This window comes from Acipenser ruthenus, chromosome 28 (assembly GCF_902713425.1).
Source record: "Acipenser ruthenus chromosome 28, fAciRut3.2 maternal haplotype, whole genome shotgun sequence".
NCBI classification, from domain to species: Eukaryota; Metazoa; Chordata; class Actinopteri; order Acipenseriformes; family Acipenseridae; genus Acipenser; species Acipenser ruthenus.
This window is the reverse complement of record NC_081216.1, coordinates 25918233-25935052: the sequence shown is the minus strand read 5'-3', so window position 1 is coordinate 25935052 and position 16820 is coordinate 25918233. Positions and strand designations below refer to the sequence as shown.

Here is a 16820-nt window from a genome sequence, read left to right as displayed (position 1 = left end):
GCACATCAACCTGTCATCAAGGTGAGGCATGACAGCGACATAAGGTAAGGTGTACGTTCAGCTCCTGGGCAGTGTGGAATAATAACCCGCCAAGGTCGTTTGCATCATCATTTTGGGAGGAAACGCCCCAACCCTTGCCTGTCAGTTCACCTTAAACCCAGGTTTAGACCAGTGGCCCTGCGATACAAGTCATGCACACCCCATTAGCACGATTTAAAACCTTTTAAAGCTAAAACAACAGCCCGATTCTCTGTTTATTTCCTGAATTAAACTAAATGATATCAGTTGCCGTCTAGACCTTCATCTCATCTAAACTGCATTGCAAATACCAGTAAGCCCTCTAAAGGTAAAGACAGAACTATATTTTCTGATAACCCATTAATTAAGGGAGTGGGTATGGGCTAGCTAATCAAATGAAGATATATAGAAAACAGAGTAGCAATGTGCCACCTGGGTGCTGCTGATACACAGCTGTGCCTCCTTTATTGATCACTGCTTAACAGGCCATGAGTACTCAGTTGCCATATTGCGTTCCTTTAGGAAGGGAGGATGTGTATAGAAATGTAGCCTAAATAAAAGTGTCCTTTTCAGGAATCGCCTCCAAGCCGGCTGAGGTTAATAAAAACTACTAAAAGCACCAGTCAAACTCCTTAAACGAGAGTATCAAGGTAATGTACAAGTGATTCAGAATAATATATAAAATGTGTTTCAGAAAGCAGACCATAAACCTTTATCCTCCTCTATATATTTATTATCATCATTTTTTTTAATGTAAATGCAGGTATTTATTCTTGAGGTATAGGGAGCACTTCGCACACAGCAACAGAAAAAGTGTCTGTGGAGGGTGTGGATTCTCGTTCGTCTTGTCTGAATGTCTGATATCTTTGTTAGCTCCTATTTCGCCTCCCCTTTGTGTCTGTCAGCTAGCAGCTTGCCAAACACTTTGACTTCCTCCTCTGATGGCACGGAAATGACAAACGTGCTGTTTTATCCATACCATTTATTTCATTATTGGTGCCGGCACGAAGCATCACAATCAATCATAAGGAAATCCACTTGGCAGGTGTCAATCTTGGTATTTCTATGCATCCCCGCCTATATTTAATCCAATTACAAGGGCCAAGGAGTACAAACCCCCTTGATACACTCAGTTCTTATACTAGATATAAAGCACAAAGTGAACATGGATCCGCATGGAATATAGGGCTAGCGGTGCATTTTAAATCTCTGTAAGAATTCTGAAGCAGTGGGTTGTATTAAAGGAGGTGTCGCAAGTTGAATTTCTATGAGTATTTGTGGGCAAATGAAGTATCTTGTTATTTTGCTAAAGGAGAGGGAGGCTTAATGATGGAAGGTCTTTATGCTCATTGCGCTTTCAAATACAATTGTAGATCGAAATTGTCACGTTGAGCAAAAGTGAATTTCTAACATCCAGGACGTGCCTGTCTACTTCGAGCAAATTGCATCCAATCAGCCCCAGGGAATTCAGCTAATGTCTCGGTCCAAATCTGGGGGGTGGAATCCAACAGCAAAGCTTATTGAAATATTTCACAGAAGAAAATATGAAATCAAAGACAGTCCGAAAAGCATTTTAGTGTGTTTATTGAAATGGGCCATGTGATGTATTCCACCCAATCGTCGCGCGCACAGAGGTTTTGATTTGCAATATAGGTTGATAAATAATAAAGAGGCTTAATCAGTATGTAAGCACTGCTGTCTGTGATCTTCTCTGGGAAGTATCGCTTTTATCGCAGTGAATGACTAACGCTTCTGAACTGAGCATTGATAGTTAGAATGGATGTAAATGTACTTCTCAGGTGGAAATTATACATAATCCGTTTAAGCAATAAAGGTATAGCATTAGGCTTTAGTTAAAAACAAGGTGTTAGTCATCTCCACATATATACGTTTATTTGTATCAGTAAAAAGACATCCCCATTTTAACTGCATTCCTACAGTAGCCTACATAAATAAAACAAGTTCATTATAGGTATATTTATAACCTATCAGTGTGTACTATTTCGACATTTAGCATTTTTTCTAACTAATAATTCCAAACAATATATTTTAGCTTGTATCTGCAGCCTAACGGTCCTTTTCTGTATGAAAGTTAGTACAATATACACCACAACTGCAGACCCCCCAATATATCTATAGTTATGGGAATGTGTGTAAGTAGAGAGAGATAGAGTTAGATACGTTATACGCTACTGTAATAATGCATAGGCTATCGTTTACCTTAATACAATTTCTTAAACGAAACCATGCATAGGCTATCGTTTACCTTAATACAATGGCTTAAACGAAACCATGCATAGGCTATCGTTTACCTTAATACAATGGCTTAAACGAAACCATGCATAGGCTATCGTTTAGCTTAATACAACGGCTTAAACGTTTCCCAGGAAGAAACCTGAACAAAATGCTATACATGTTTCATAAAGGAATAACAGGCAGAATTCACACATACCTTATTCAAGATATTTGAACTTAGAACTGTTGTATTTTTTTGTCTTGTGATCAGTCCTATTAATTTATAACATACCATGGCTTAGGTCCCTAGACTTTGTACTCTCTGTAAATGCAACTCTAAACAACTGATCCTTGCTGTGCTTATTACTGCTGCTCACATTCTGCTTGGCTAGAGAATAGAGGCTGATCATTACAGTATTTGTTTTCAATTTTCTCAGTGTGAATGAACACAGGTTTGCTGCTATGTGTATTAAATGTTTTAAACAATATTGCTCAATATTAGATAGCTGTAAGTTCCTTAACACTGAAAAATAAAAAGCATACACTAGAATTTGACCCTATTGTCTCTACACCGTGTATGTATGTATTATTATTATTATTATTATTATTATTATTATTATTATTATTATTATTATTATTATTATTAATAATAATAATAATAAATTGGTTGGTAATATATAATGAAGGTTCCTCGAATAGTGAATTATATATATATATATATATATATATATATATATATATATATATATATATATATAATAAACAATAATAACAATGCATAAACTATATAATATCAATTGATTGTATTTATTTCAATAACCTTGCATGCCCTGCTATTTAATGGACAGTAGTTGAGGAAGTTATTTCCCACCCACAATATTCCTGTTAAAACGTTTGGATATTTGCATCTAAAATACTTATTCAATTATATTTCAGTAGTCCTATTTAAAATAAAATGTTTGTATAACAAACATAAGTAGCTTTATATGTTATTAAACAATTACAATGTATTAATTATCATAACATTTAAAAAGCTGTTATGATAATTAATACACACACACACACACACACACACACACACACACACACACACACACACATATATATATATATATATATATATATATATATATATATATATATATATTGACAATTTGCAAGGCAAAGACAACAATTCTAAAAGGTATAATACAATCAAGTATAAATTTGCACAAAATAAAATAAAATAAAAACACGGGGACCATGTGGGTTCAAATAAGCAAAACACACTTTTCTTATATTTAACACAAACTGTTGTCCTCAAACGAAAGTTCTCTTTTAAGCTTGCAGACAAAAACGGAAAATTGAAGACGAAACCTGTGTCGACTACGCAATATCTATTTTGTAATAAAGAAGGGTAAATGGCTATGACTGTGAACATGTTTTTTCTCTATCTCTACCTGTCTATCTATCTAGCTTCACAATACCGATCTATCTTATACACACATATGCACATATGTCCACGAAGAAATAGCGGCGAGAGCCGGGCTGCTTCCCTGGCTCTGCAGATTTCTCTTCACGCCTGATCAGGTTTTGGAGAGCGGCGCAGTTTGCAAAGAGGGAAAGGCGGCACCTGGTCTTGCTTTAGGATCTCGTCTCATTTTATTGACAGCCTGATAAGCGGGCTGAAGCCGTGAGGTTTCCAGCGCTGCCTTCAAGAACCCTGTTGCGTTGCAGGGATTCGCAGCACCTTACTGATAGTTACTCTAAATAATCAGCCAAACGTCTTTCTGACAACCCCTTTCCCACTTTACCTTTTAAAAACGCCACAACGACAGCCCACTTCCTGAGAAACCTGCGAGAGCGCTGTTGCACATTTGCCCTGGCCTCGTGTGCAAATTGACTTTAGAGAAGGGTCATTTGTTTATAACCCAGATAAAATATTTGTTCAAGATTTTTTTTTTTAGGAGAGAGAATCAGATAAAAGACGGAACCAATATATTCCATTGGCTATATTTTCTATAGGTGTCTTAACCGGAAACATGTGTATATAAAATGCCCATACCTATATGCTATATATATATATATATATATATATATATATATATATATATATATATATATATATATATATATATATATATATATAGATAGATAGATAGATAGATAGATAGATAGATAGATAGATAGATAGAAGGAGTCAATGGTGCAGAGTTGGTGAAGTTGTTTCACTTTGATTTTTGTCCCTCTGGTTCGACTCTGGTTACCGCATCGGTTCAGGTATCCAACCAGTATACATTTGATTTTCTACCTGACTGGTCCCATTCAATAAATAGAAAACGAGAGCTTGCGTGCCCGATGTTTACTTTATTGATAACGGCGAAGAAAAGGGGAATACTATTAAAACATAAAGCACAGGTGTGTCCAATGCATAGTAACACCCCCACCCCAAAAAAAGAAGATACGATCTGAAAATGTTTCCCTTTTGAGGACGGGCTGTGGAATTAATTGCCCGAATAATTGTTTTATGATGGCTGATGTCTAGTATTTCGCACCAGATGAACATCACTTTCATTACCGTATGCAACATGTTTATTACAGTATAATTTACTTAAGACAACCGAGGTGTGATACCTATACAAATATGCAAAAAGAGAAATACTGTTTTTACCACTATAAGAATGGAAATGCTTCAAAAGGAACTGCAAACTGCAAAGTATACCTATTATAAAACAAGACTGTTTAAAACAACTGTCTGCACATTTTCAAAATATCCTCCCAAGTATACAAATGAAAAATTAGTAATTTAAGAAATCATATACAAGGACAAAATATGAGAAACAATACTCCTGTTTATGGCAATAATCTACAGGTTTTACACCAAGTTATTAGTAGTAAAATTATATATATATATATATATATATATATATATATATATATATATATATATATATATATATATATATATATATATATGTGTGTGTGTGTGTGTGTGTGTGTGTGTGTGTGTGTGTGTGCGTGCGTGTGTGTGTGTATTTCATGGGCCCATGCTTACTTACAACTTCCCTATTAGCAGAACGATAAGTGCTGTCCAAGGTGACGTCGCTCCGTCTCGCCGGCCAATCACTGCTGAGTTGAATCTGATATTAAGGGAAAGTTAGAGATAAGCAAGGCAGCGTCTTTTTATTCTCATTGACATTTAAACTGTGGCAGATCCAAATGTAAAAATCGGACACTAAACTATCCAGATGTGTACTATCGACTGTTGAAAGAAGTGTTGTATTCATCGGAGCATGACCATCAGGTCAGTCAATCGGCACCGTCTATTAAAGGTATATTTTTCTTATATTTAAACCAGCTTTATCTTGCTTTAATTATTTATAATTTCGCTTAGTTAACTTTAGTATTTTTTTCATCTTCCTTGTGCGTATTCTGGAGATTGATTTCAAACAGTGTTTTCCTTCTTCCTTGTGCGTATTCTGGAGATTGATTTCAAACAGTGTTTACACAGTTTCATTTTATGAACTTATGTGCTAGCGTTACGTATTAGTTTATTAAAGCAGGCTATTGGTAATACAGTTGTAAATGTGTTTATATGGACGGGTTCTGTCACGTCAAAGCTCGTACGACAGGTGTTGACCATTTATGATTCCTAAAGTAACTACGCAAACAATAGTTTGCATATGGTAGCATGCTGCGCAAACTTTTTACGGTGTTGATATTATCCAGCTATTAAAAGGTATGAACATACTTGGGGCTCTAAGCTCAGAAGAAAAGTAAAGAATGCAATTCACGTAGTCTGGGTAGCAATTTAAATCTCCGAACAGTGTGTATTGATCTTTACAATCCCATATAATTAACGATTTGCACTGAAGTAGAATATTGGCTTCACGTTACAGAATCCTCTGTTTTTTTTTTTTTTTATCAGAGCTGGGTGTTGATAGCTTTAACACATCTAGCAACTGTTGTACCGGGACATCAAGAACGAATGTCACATCTTATAAGGAAAGACTATTATTGCCAGCCTTTGTAGCATTTTTCTACGCAGTCCACTTTCTGTACTATTAGTTTTAGAACCAAACAAGAATGTATGCCACAACTTCCATTTCTTCCATATCTTATCTTATCTTATCTTATCTTATCTTATCTTATCTTATCTTATCGCATCGCATCGTATCTTGTATTACTTGTATCCCATTGGCTCGCTACCCTCATAATGCCTTTAAGAAAAGTAGCCACCTATGAACAATATACCTCTGTGATAAATCAAGCACCCTGCATTTCTGATCCACCTCCCTAATTAGGGATGTTTATTAGAGATTGTGTTTATCCAGCTGTCGTGCCGAGAAAAAAAGCTGTGACACAATTATCTCAGACCAGATAGTCTTTTGCCTGCATATGCTTTCAATGGGCAAGCAATGCATTCAATGTTAGCTATACAAAATGTGTGCCTGGAATTTAATTTGACAAGCATCAACCCATAATAATATACCCTAATTTGTTTTTAATTACATTAGGGTTCTCTACACGTGAACAACACACACACGCACGCACGCACGCAGGCACGCACGCATATATATATATATATATATATATATATATATATATATATATATATATATATATATATACAGTGCATGTGGATGTCTTCTTATTCTCGTTATATAGTTATGATTCTATTGAAAAAACACATACCTTCCTTGTCACGTGTCCTTATATATTGTTTCTAAATATCATTCCTACATTGATGTAGTCTGCTATCATTGTTTCATGTTAAAATGGAAGTCTTCAGGTGTCACGTTTATGTGGTTTCTAATTATATATTGAAGCATTGGTAAAGCATCTCATGGTCAGTGCATTGCTATAGTGAAACACAGACAAGTATTATGAAGTGGTTCAGCCTTTTGATCGTGTTCAACAATATGCTCTAGGTGCAAATAAAAATCGCACAAAGCTCCTTAGTGGCTTGATTAACACAAAGATTAAGTGTTGGGCGGTTTTGACAGATTAGCCCAATCATTAGCATTACAAACTCGGTAAAGAAGCGTTGGCGGATGTCTTGATTAGAAATAAGATAAGATACAAAGTTGGCCTTAGCAATTTTAATACTTTCTTATATTCTTTTATCGTTGTTTTATCAGAATGAGGATTTAAATCTGTCTTGATTTTTTTTAAGTATGCAGAATATTTCATTCTGAATTATACAATATCATTTATTATTATTATAATTATTATTATTATTATTATTATTATTATTATTATTATTATTATTATTATTATTATTATTATCAGGGAAAAAAAAGTTAAAGCATGACAGTTTGTGTAATAAGGGTTCTATTGAAGGTAAGTGTGTTCTAATTAACTGGACGTTTCAGAAGCGTAGTTTTTTTTTTTTTAAAAACACAAACAGGCGTTACCTATCCTGCAGGCACAAGCATTCTAGAATAACATGTCAGAGAGGGTGAATTTCTTCAGATTACAGACTGGATTGGACAACAGGACTTTAAGTCATTTTTCTGGATATTAAAAAGGTGCTTTGCAACTCAGATAATAATAGAACTAGACTGAATAAGCCCAACGGTGTAAATACTATTTTGATCACATTAGAATGTGAGGAAATTGCGTTGTAATGTGCACTGGTTTTGCCATGATACTGTGTTTAAAGTAATTGTTTAAATTCACAATACTATTCTCACTATATCATTTTTTTTATCGATACATAAATTTTGACAGTATGTTAATTATTGTGCTAACTGAAAAATGGAAATGGAATACTTTCATTTAACCTTCATGTTTGTGGTCCATATATGCAGTTAAAAAAAACAAAAACATTACATTTTCTAAAATAAACACATACGTGTTTTTTTTCCTATTTAACCTGAGACAAATAAAAATTAAAATTGCCATTTACAAAAAATACACAAACATATATATTTAAAAAAATTAAGCAATAACACAATGTTTTAAAATTCAGAAACGTTATATATAACTTACTGTACTATTAAAACACCTCACATTTGTATTTATAATTACATTAAAAAGTACATGCACGTATTAAGTCGGTATATAGGCCAACACATATATTATTCTTATTAGTAGTAGTGTGGGAATATTCAGCAGCCAGTACTGTTAATAAAACAATAGTTCCTTAAGCGGGCACTGGTACCAAAGAAGCCTTGGCTTGTGTTAAAATGGCGCCCCTGACCTACTCTTCAAAGTGTAAAGTTTACATTGATTTGTTACTGTAAAGTTTTTAAGCAGGTGCGTTCTTTCAGGCAGTTGTTTTGTTCGTATTTAAGCAAGACCAATGCATGTTACCTTATTTTATGATGTACACTAGCCTATAGGAAATATCGTGAGTCCTGTAAAAGCTATAAGCAATTCAGTTACCCAGCTTAACCTCCCTACCCCCCACCCCCAAACCTCCACCTACCCTCCCCACCTCACACTCATCTGCCCGCCCTACAATTAGAGAAGTATTGAGATGATAAAGCTCTCTTTGGACTCGCTCATTGGTTCTTGAGGCCCCCTTTCACTAAATCCCTGATAAATCAATGGCTGCCAATGCACCCAGTCTCTTTTGTTGATGTTTTCGAATAGACCTTTCTCTCTCCAAGAATGACGTCAGTCGCATTCAACATTTCCCTCCCCTTATGATTTTTTTTTTGTTTAAAACTTTTTTAGAAGTGGCACAAAGACCACTTTGCCCCGGGGAAAAATAGCAACAAGATTAGGGTTTCTTTTAAAGGCATTGCATTAGTTGGTGATAATCCGAATTGGGCTAATTGATAGTCTGTAAAATCGCAAACGTAGCCTGGAGATCTCGCCTAGGTTTTCCCCTTAAATGGACTAAAAGAAGATTAATTTTATTATCGTTCTAACAAGTTTCTCTTCCACCACTCTGATTTAGTAGAAGGGTTTGTCACGATTTTGTCTGCAATTTGTAGAAAAAAAAAAAATATATATATATATATATATATATATATATATATATATATATATATATATATATATATATATATATATATATATAATTCAGTCTTTAAGAAACCAACAGGGCGGATGTACAGCTTTCCAGAGAAATACATAATCTATTGGAGCTATTGTTTCCAGCAAAATTGCAAAGCTGTTCTGGGCTCCCACTTCTACGAAGTGAAGAACGAGGAATCGGGTTTGTACTCCAAATAAATTGAGCGATAGGATTTACCATTCAATTACTTACCAACTCATATGGAGTTTTTTTACGCTTGTTTTTTTTTTTCTTTCCACTGTAGCTGTAGATTTTTTTTATCTGTTCCCTATCTTCAAACATAATATTCATGTTTTTTAGCTATGTATTTTACCTTAGAGATGAAAAACACCAGATAAATAGGTACCTGCGTAGCTTTATCGTCGAATTCACAGTCTGCATTGAAGTATCTGAAGATTATATTTAGTCTAGAGCCTACGCGGCTTCACTTTATTTAGCAAAAAACAAAGTAAATGGAAATAGGCATCTAATAAAGTAGCATTATTTAGCAAACACTTGCTGTTTAACAGAACCAGAAGTCAAGTATAACGCAGTCTTATTGTTTACATGATATTCCTCGAAGTACCATTTTATAAACCCATGCAAATCTATATCAACACTTCATAATCGTGTGTGAATTTCAAATAATCTACAGCTCTGGCCAGAAGTCGTGCATCACCCTATAGAATTAACAAAATGTTGCTTCGTAAAGTCGAATGAAACCTGCTGAATAATGTTGCGTTGACATATTGATTCATATACTGCTTGTAGTTTTCCACATAGGAAAACTACAAGCAGTATATGAAAAACTGACAACAATTGAAAAATGTGACATTTTAAAATGTAACATAATATACTGTAGTACTATTATGGCTTCCGGTAGAATTCTGCGAAATCATGTTGCAGTGTCTTTGATTGCATGATGTTAAATAAAATATCTAAATGATGTTTTTTTATTATGTGTCGATCCTAAAATTGTAGGTGATGCAAAACTTTTGGCCACAGCTGTATCTATATATAATAGAAAATATAAAACACATGGAGACAGCAAACACCCACATTGTACTGGCACAGATTAAACTCATAACAGTGTGTATATTTTGTTTTACCTGACATTTTTTAATTTCGACTTTTCTCCGACAGGTGTCTGATTGTTTTTATCGCGATTGGATTTTCTGTTCTTGCCAATAGTTTCTGTAAGACTGAGCGAAATATGACATGACAATGTAAATAACCAAAACGCCAGTTGCAAATGAAAAAAAAAACATTAAAAAAAAAGATTCCATTGAAATGTGTTTTTTTTTTCTCTTTCCGTCCACAACGTTTGCAGTAAAATAATGCAGCAAGTTTCCTTGCACAGAGTCAAAACTTGACTTAAGAATTTCTTCATGAAAAAAAAAAACTCATTTATTTTGGCCTCTTCAAAAGCCAGTATTTATCCTACAAAGCACAGGCGTCATGGAAATTGGCATTGGGTTACAAGCGAGAGAGGGAGAAAAAAAAAACTATATTTGAACAAGTTATTTGAAAATATTAGAAGTGGCAGCTTCTCTGCAGGACGCGAGATGACAGTGCATGACGGTCTGGGCAACTCATTATCCAGCTCCTATTGAAGCGTCCTTTCACTCAGATGCAAACTCTTTGGCAGTGTCGTTTGTCTCCTCATTGTACTTTAGTTAGGAATGCAATGGTTGTCAGGACTCTTATTCACTTTCAAGATACTTTATTGATGAGGTCTGACTTTTATCACTTTTCACATGTCAAAAGAAGTCAAGTGTATGCACCCACGACTTCATTTTATGCTTTGCGCGTTCCAACACTTTTTCTTTTTTTCCCATCTTTGCTTGACTTTCTTTTTTCCCCTCTGCGCTGCTTATTCCCCCTGTCTCTCTCGCTCTCTCTGTCTCTGGTCTCTTGGAATAAATGATTGGAACACCCTGAGCTTAGACTGGTGCTCCCAGTGTAACCTCGAATGCAAGCGCTGAGGGGTTGCTTTGGAGTTTACTGAGCTGTGCATTAATAGTCTGGCATTCAACAAATGTAGTTCTGGTGTGTGGTCATGGCTGCAAAGTCATTTACTTACTTTCCCTGTTATTTTCTGGCAGCCATAGAAGTGTCGCAGCTTCTTGGAAATGATCAATTAAAATTAATAGAGCTTGCGTTAAGCAGGCAACTGAGCGTTATCATAGGGAGAGAAGCCTACAGTATACGCACGGTTCATTTTGGTTGCAAATCTGAGGCTTCCTTTTAGAGGTGATATTAAACTCCGAGTCAACAAAAGGCACGTGGGGAAAGTTTGTGATTGTTTTAGTAAGTACACTTGGAGGCCTTTTACAAGAGCGCTTGATACACAAGTAAATAGTGAGGTTGATGGCTCTTTCTTCCCATAGAAAGATGTGTAGTGCTCCGAGCTAGAGGCAGTTGACAAAGCACTTGTTAAAAAATATTTATACATCGTTAGCATCTCAATGTTATTTTTCTCCTTAGCTCCTAATCTTGTAATGTGCAAATAGAGCCCCCGTTGAACAAAGAGAAGCACAAAGTAGTGTGTAGGCTACCAAAAGAAAAAATACATTTACCATACAAATTACATTTACCATCCAACAGTAAATCATATTTAGAGACATATTTTGGGGGTAATGCCAAATACGCTTATTTTTCAATTCAATTAGAATTATATATATATATATATATATATATATATATATATATATATATATATATATATATATATATAGTATTGTTGTTTTGTTTTTTAAACGCTATCTTATTTGCATGTTGACACTGCCTCAAATTAGTGCAGCACGTGGGCTTGCTCGCTAACTGTGTAAATTCGTTTTTTTTTTTGGTTTTTTTTTTAATCATGGAAACAAGACTACATTCAGGTTCACACAACGGAGCCAATTGAGCCGGTGAGAACTGCCTAGGCATCCAATCGGCAGCTCTGAAGCATGCCCGTTGCTTTGCATAAGGCAATATTGTGTGTGAGAGAGAGAGAAGTGCATTTGCATGTGTGGAGTGATTAGTGGGTTTGAATAGAGAGCTCTGGCTCGGATTCAGTTCCCGCTCTGGTAAAGGCGCAGAGGAAGTGTTTTGCTCGAAGATGATGATAGAGGTCAGGCTTTGCTAATGGGCCAGTGAAGAGCAGTGGAGGCGAGGCACAGACCAGAAACACATACATTGATACACTTGTACCATCACCAATCAGCATAGGTGTGCTCTCTCTCTCTCTCTCTCTCTCTCTCTCTCTCTCTCTCTCTCGCTCTCGCTCTCTCGCTCTCTCTCTCTCTCTCTCTCTCTCTCTCTCTCTCTCTCTCTCTCTCTCTCTCTCTCTCTCTCTCTCTCACACACACATTTTGTGTCTCTCCACAGTCCCTGACATCCCTCTTTATTATCATTCTCTGTCTCCTTCGCAGGGTTTTTAGCTTCTGCACAAGATCACTGGAAAAACTATTTTACTGCCAACTCGTACAAGAAAGTCACCATCCTTGCGATTCAGTGGGCTCAAAGCTATTGACAGGAGTTTTGACAGCGTCTCAGGATGCCTCATGAAGGTAGGTTCGGATAATTATTGACACTCCTAAGTTTGTTTGTACACGGAACCCTTTATGAATTCGGTAAATAATACTTTCAGTGATTGATTATAAAGTTATTTATAGTTTTATATAGTTGTGTGTAGAGCTGAATACATATATGCAGTCTTGCTTGGATGTTTTCTGTATAGCATTGGGAGCTATAGACTGAATATTTTTGTAAGCAGTGCAAACAAAAAAGTATATAAATATAGCCGCACACATCTGAGTTAAGGAATTATTATGTCAGCACTATAAATAAACCTTTTGTATTTAGAATTAGTAATACATCTACACTTATTATACATTTGAATTACTTAAATGTAGGTTAATTTTCCCTTTTAAAATAATAATAATAATAATAATAATAATAATAATAATAATAATAATAATAATAATAATAATAACAACAACACGATAGAATGTTGCTGTAGCATGGAGTTTCCCCTCTGCTTGGTGAAGTTAGCCGGTTGGCCTTGTTGCTTATTTATGTGCTTCTATAACTTATTTCTCGGTGTTTTCGGAAAGTTTAATGCTTATTTAAGACAAAAAAGAGTAAAAAGTCACATTAGGCCAAGCCAGTGATCAGTATACAGAGCAGCAATGACCCGGTGAGGAAGAGTGTCAGAATAAATCAGGCTGGCTGGCGATTCAACCAAGCGCTTCCAGAAAAACTCCTTTACGAACCTGTTAGAGCTTATTCCCCTATCTGTCAACTTCAGATAATACAAAATCACACATCTTCTATTAGCAATGCTTATAGTATTACTATAAATCTAAAAATAAATCCTTCACCCGTGCTTATTAGAAAAGGCATTTAATAATAATTTAAGAAACAAAATAAACACAAAAAAACGTTATCATCGTGGTGTAATAATGTATATAATGTACTGGATAATGTATTCTCAATTAAATAAATGCCTTATAAAATATACTTGAAAAGGCATGCTGCCCAATGAATATATTTTGTGTTAAGCCGTGAATTAAATTGATGAAATATAAGTAAACGCATACGTAGCATGTTTCTGTAAATTATTGCCGTATAGTATATTAAAAAGCTTGCGACGTTTTGTTATTGTTTTAGTAGGCTGTTGTCATTTTTCTTTTTCTGTGGAAAACTGAGCAATGCTTATGGCTATTTTCCATTTATGCTTTCTTCAAATAGTGTTTTGGGGTCTGTAAATTATTTACAATTAAATCGTATAATTCTGCTGAGGAATTAAATAAAATATATTATTAAAATTAATACAGCTATGTGTTCGGTATACAAATAAATATGTGTAATGCTATTTTTTCATACACACAAAACAAAACAAAAGCATTAAAGTCGATTAGTCAATATATTACTTGAATATGCATACGTTGTACCTACATATATGTGTGACTTGTTAAACACGGTGCGGGAGGCTACTAATTTATATCGGCACGTGAAAGAAGTAAATTTACAGGCCCAAATAAGCATGTTAAATTAAAGTGATTGTAGTTGCAGATTAGTGAAAAAAGCAATGCAGATTGCGCCTAACTTAACCTCATCAACGGCGGATAGTGTTTTCACTTATAAATTAATCATTAACCTTAAAAAAAATAATAATAATAACAACAAGATTCATTCGCATCGCAAAACTGAAAATATCTCGGTGTGATTTTCTGAAAGCGCCGCAATGTGAGAGAATAAATATGGCAGGAATGTTGCTTCCGGGGGAGTTTTGTGGATTACAGGTTGTTTTTGCTAATCGTCGGTTATTATTACAGATCATTAGTATGGTTTCTAAGGGGGACGTCTCTTATATCTGACAGTTAAAACTTCGTGTATTTATTATGTAATGGCAGGGGTTTCGCTTTGAACTGAAGGGAAGGTTAACAAGTGTCAGACAGTTTCTCATTGCGAAAAATGAAGTGACACCCTTACGAAAAATATTATATAGTAATACAGTCCGCAATTAGTTCAAGACTAATGTCTGAAAGTATGGGTTTTGATGGTCTTAGAGATACTAACATGCTGGTACAGAAGTTTAGTAAAACTTTCTCTGCCGTTATAAGGTACTCTAAACATTTACTCCGTATAAGCGACAGAACGGTCCTTTGAAGTATGTAGACCATTCGCTTCTCTGCTTCAGTGGATTTTCACACGCGTTTTCTTTATTTTGTAATGTGATGTTAGATGCAGGCCGAACCCTCGACGTGCATTATTAGAAGAGCTGGATAAATATCCGGTAAAAGGAGAAAATGAAAGCTATGACTATTTCATTATTACCACCCTTCTTTTTATCAAGCCTCTTGAATGGGTTCTTTATTGCAATTGTCTTTTCCCAATTGAGCGCCCTACTGGGCTGTTGTATCTTTTTACAACCCCTAACAACTCACACCAGTAACACAAGCACCTCCAGATATTTATAACAAGAAATTACTTTTCTATTTCCCAAAGAGAAACGAACAAAAAAGCCCTAGGCCCAGTCATCGGGTCACGGCAGACACCGTATGAAGGGGTGAACAGAAGTTTGTTCAGTTCTTTTTGTATGTTTGGGAGTTGTTGGTACGTTTAGTTGGAAGCTGTGTTGCGGGTTGTGGAGCCTGGGTTTTTCTCTCTGGGTTTGGGTATAGAAGCAGAATGGAAGTCATTGTTTAAATTCAGTAGGCTTTGTTGAACAGTCCTCACCCCCTCCTGTTTTTAGTTTTGAAAGCACTGAGGCGACGTAGACAAAGTGTGTCGCAATACACTGGGGGAAAAAAATACGATCTAAAGAGAAAGAGAGGAGTTAATCAAAATTAGTTAACAGATATAAAAACTATGTATTTGTTTTTGCACGATAATTAAAATAAATATACGGCCAATTATTTTTCTTACAATATCTGCTCGTTGAACCTAACCATTCTAACTAAAATGTTACAATGCCGATGCAGCGTTTTATTATCAAAATTCAAGTGATAATACAATGCGTACAAATCGGCTCAATGTAAAACATTGTTATTCTAGCTATTTATTGTGAAATTAAAGCCCCCATGCTTAAACCCCAGTTTCAGTTATAATGCGTAATCAATTTATTTTTTCACCGAGCAGGTGCAATTGTCTGTATAGAAGGCGTAACAAATATAATGCGACTAAAATTATAGTTGTTGCTATAGAGATCAGACAAAAGGCCTATTGCGATGTTGATCTCGTTTATTTCCTAAGTTTTTTGGCCAAACGGTGAAAAAGATACTACATACAAGGCGTCTTAATGTATGCTGTTTTGCTTCATCCTAGAGGGAAGACATTAACTAGAGAGAAGCAGATGAGCGACTCGTTAAATAGTTTTTAGAAGACAATCAACACTAATACCAGGCAAGTCTTTAGAGTTCTGCATCGAAACTTACACATAAACAACACAAAGATAATGTTAAGAGAAAGCAACATGTTTGCATGCTGTACAATACGCTATGAACTGTTATAATCAATTGATTAAATACGATGAATGCATGTTAAAGCCGTATAGTTCTCAAAATATGAACACAGATGGTGTTGAACTGATGTGTATTGCTTCCCTTGATTAATGCTATTTTATTATTAATAGAATACTATAAACGAGCCACGTGGGACTCTGGTGTAGCATCCACGATGCAGAACAGTAAGTAACACTTTTGTGTATTTCTGTTGGGATACGCCTGGTAATAACTAAACAAGGAGATATTTAGCAACAAGTGCAATGCTTTATTACAAGCGTTAAGGCAGGTTGACTGGGCTAATGTTCTTTAAAAAAATGATTTAACTGTAACGCAGTCACGTATTGTTGGTTATTTTTAAACGAGCTCAAACTAAAGTCAACGGAGCTTTCAAATGACTTGTAATTCGTTCTCTTTTAAAAACGCGGCCTTTAAGTAGACGAATCTTTGCTGTGGTGTATTTGTGTTGCTTCTGTTGTCATCATAGTTAAATCGCATGTTAGTCAGCAACTGCTTTGTGGGTGCATGATCGCTTTATACACTACATCATCATCGGCGCATGTATGATTAATTCCTGTCAGGAAACA

The 16820-nt window shown here is 35.3% G+C and overlaps 1 protein-coding gene across 7 annotated transcripts in view; it reads left to right on the top strand.

The window, feature by feature from the left end:
- Positions 1–5414: 5414 nt before the first annotated feature.
- LOC117434624 (paired box protein Pax-6-like) overlaps positions 5415–16820 on the top strand; it is a 24403-nt gene continuing 12997 nt past the window's right edge. The window contains exons 1-3 of one of the 7 annotated variants that reach the window (XM_059002893.1): positions 5415–5564; positions 12658–12795; positions 16365–16418. In XM_059002893.1, the coding sequence (XP_058858876.1) occupies positions 12783–12795; positions 16365–16418 (67 nt within the window). In that variant the 5' untranslated portion in view covers positions 5415–5564; positions 12658–12782. Of the gene's footprint in view, positions 5565–9272; positions 9404–12303; positions 12455–12523; positions 12796–16057; positions 16136–16364; positions 16419–16820 lie in introns of those variants that run through there. The other 6 variants (XM_059002894.1, XM_034057214.3, XM_034057217.3 and 3 more) reach the window with 6 other exon arrangements.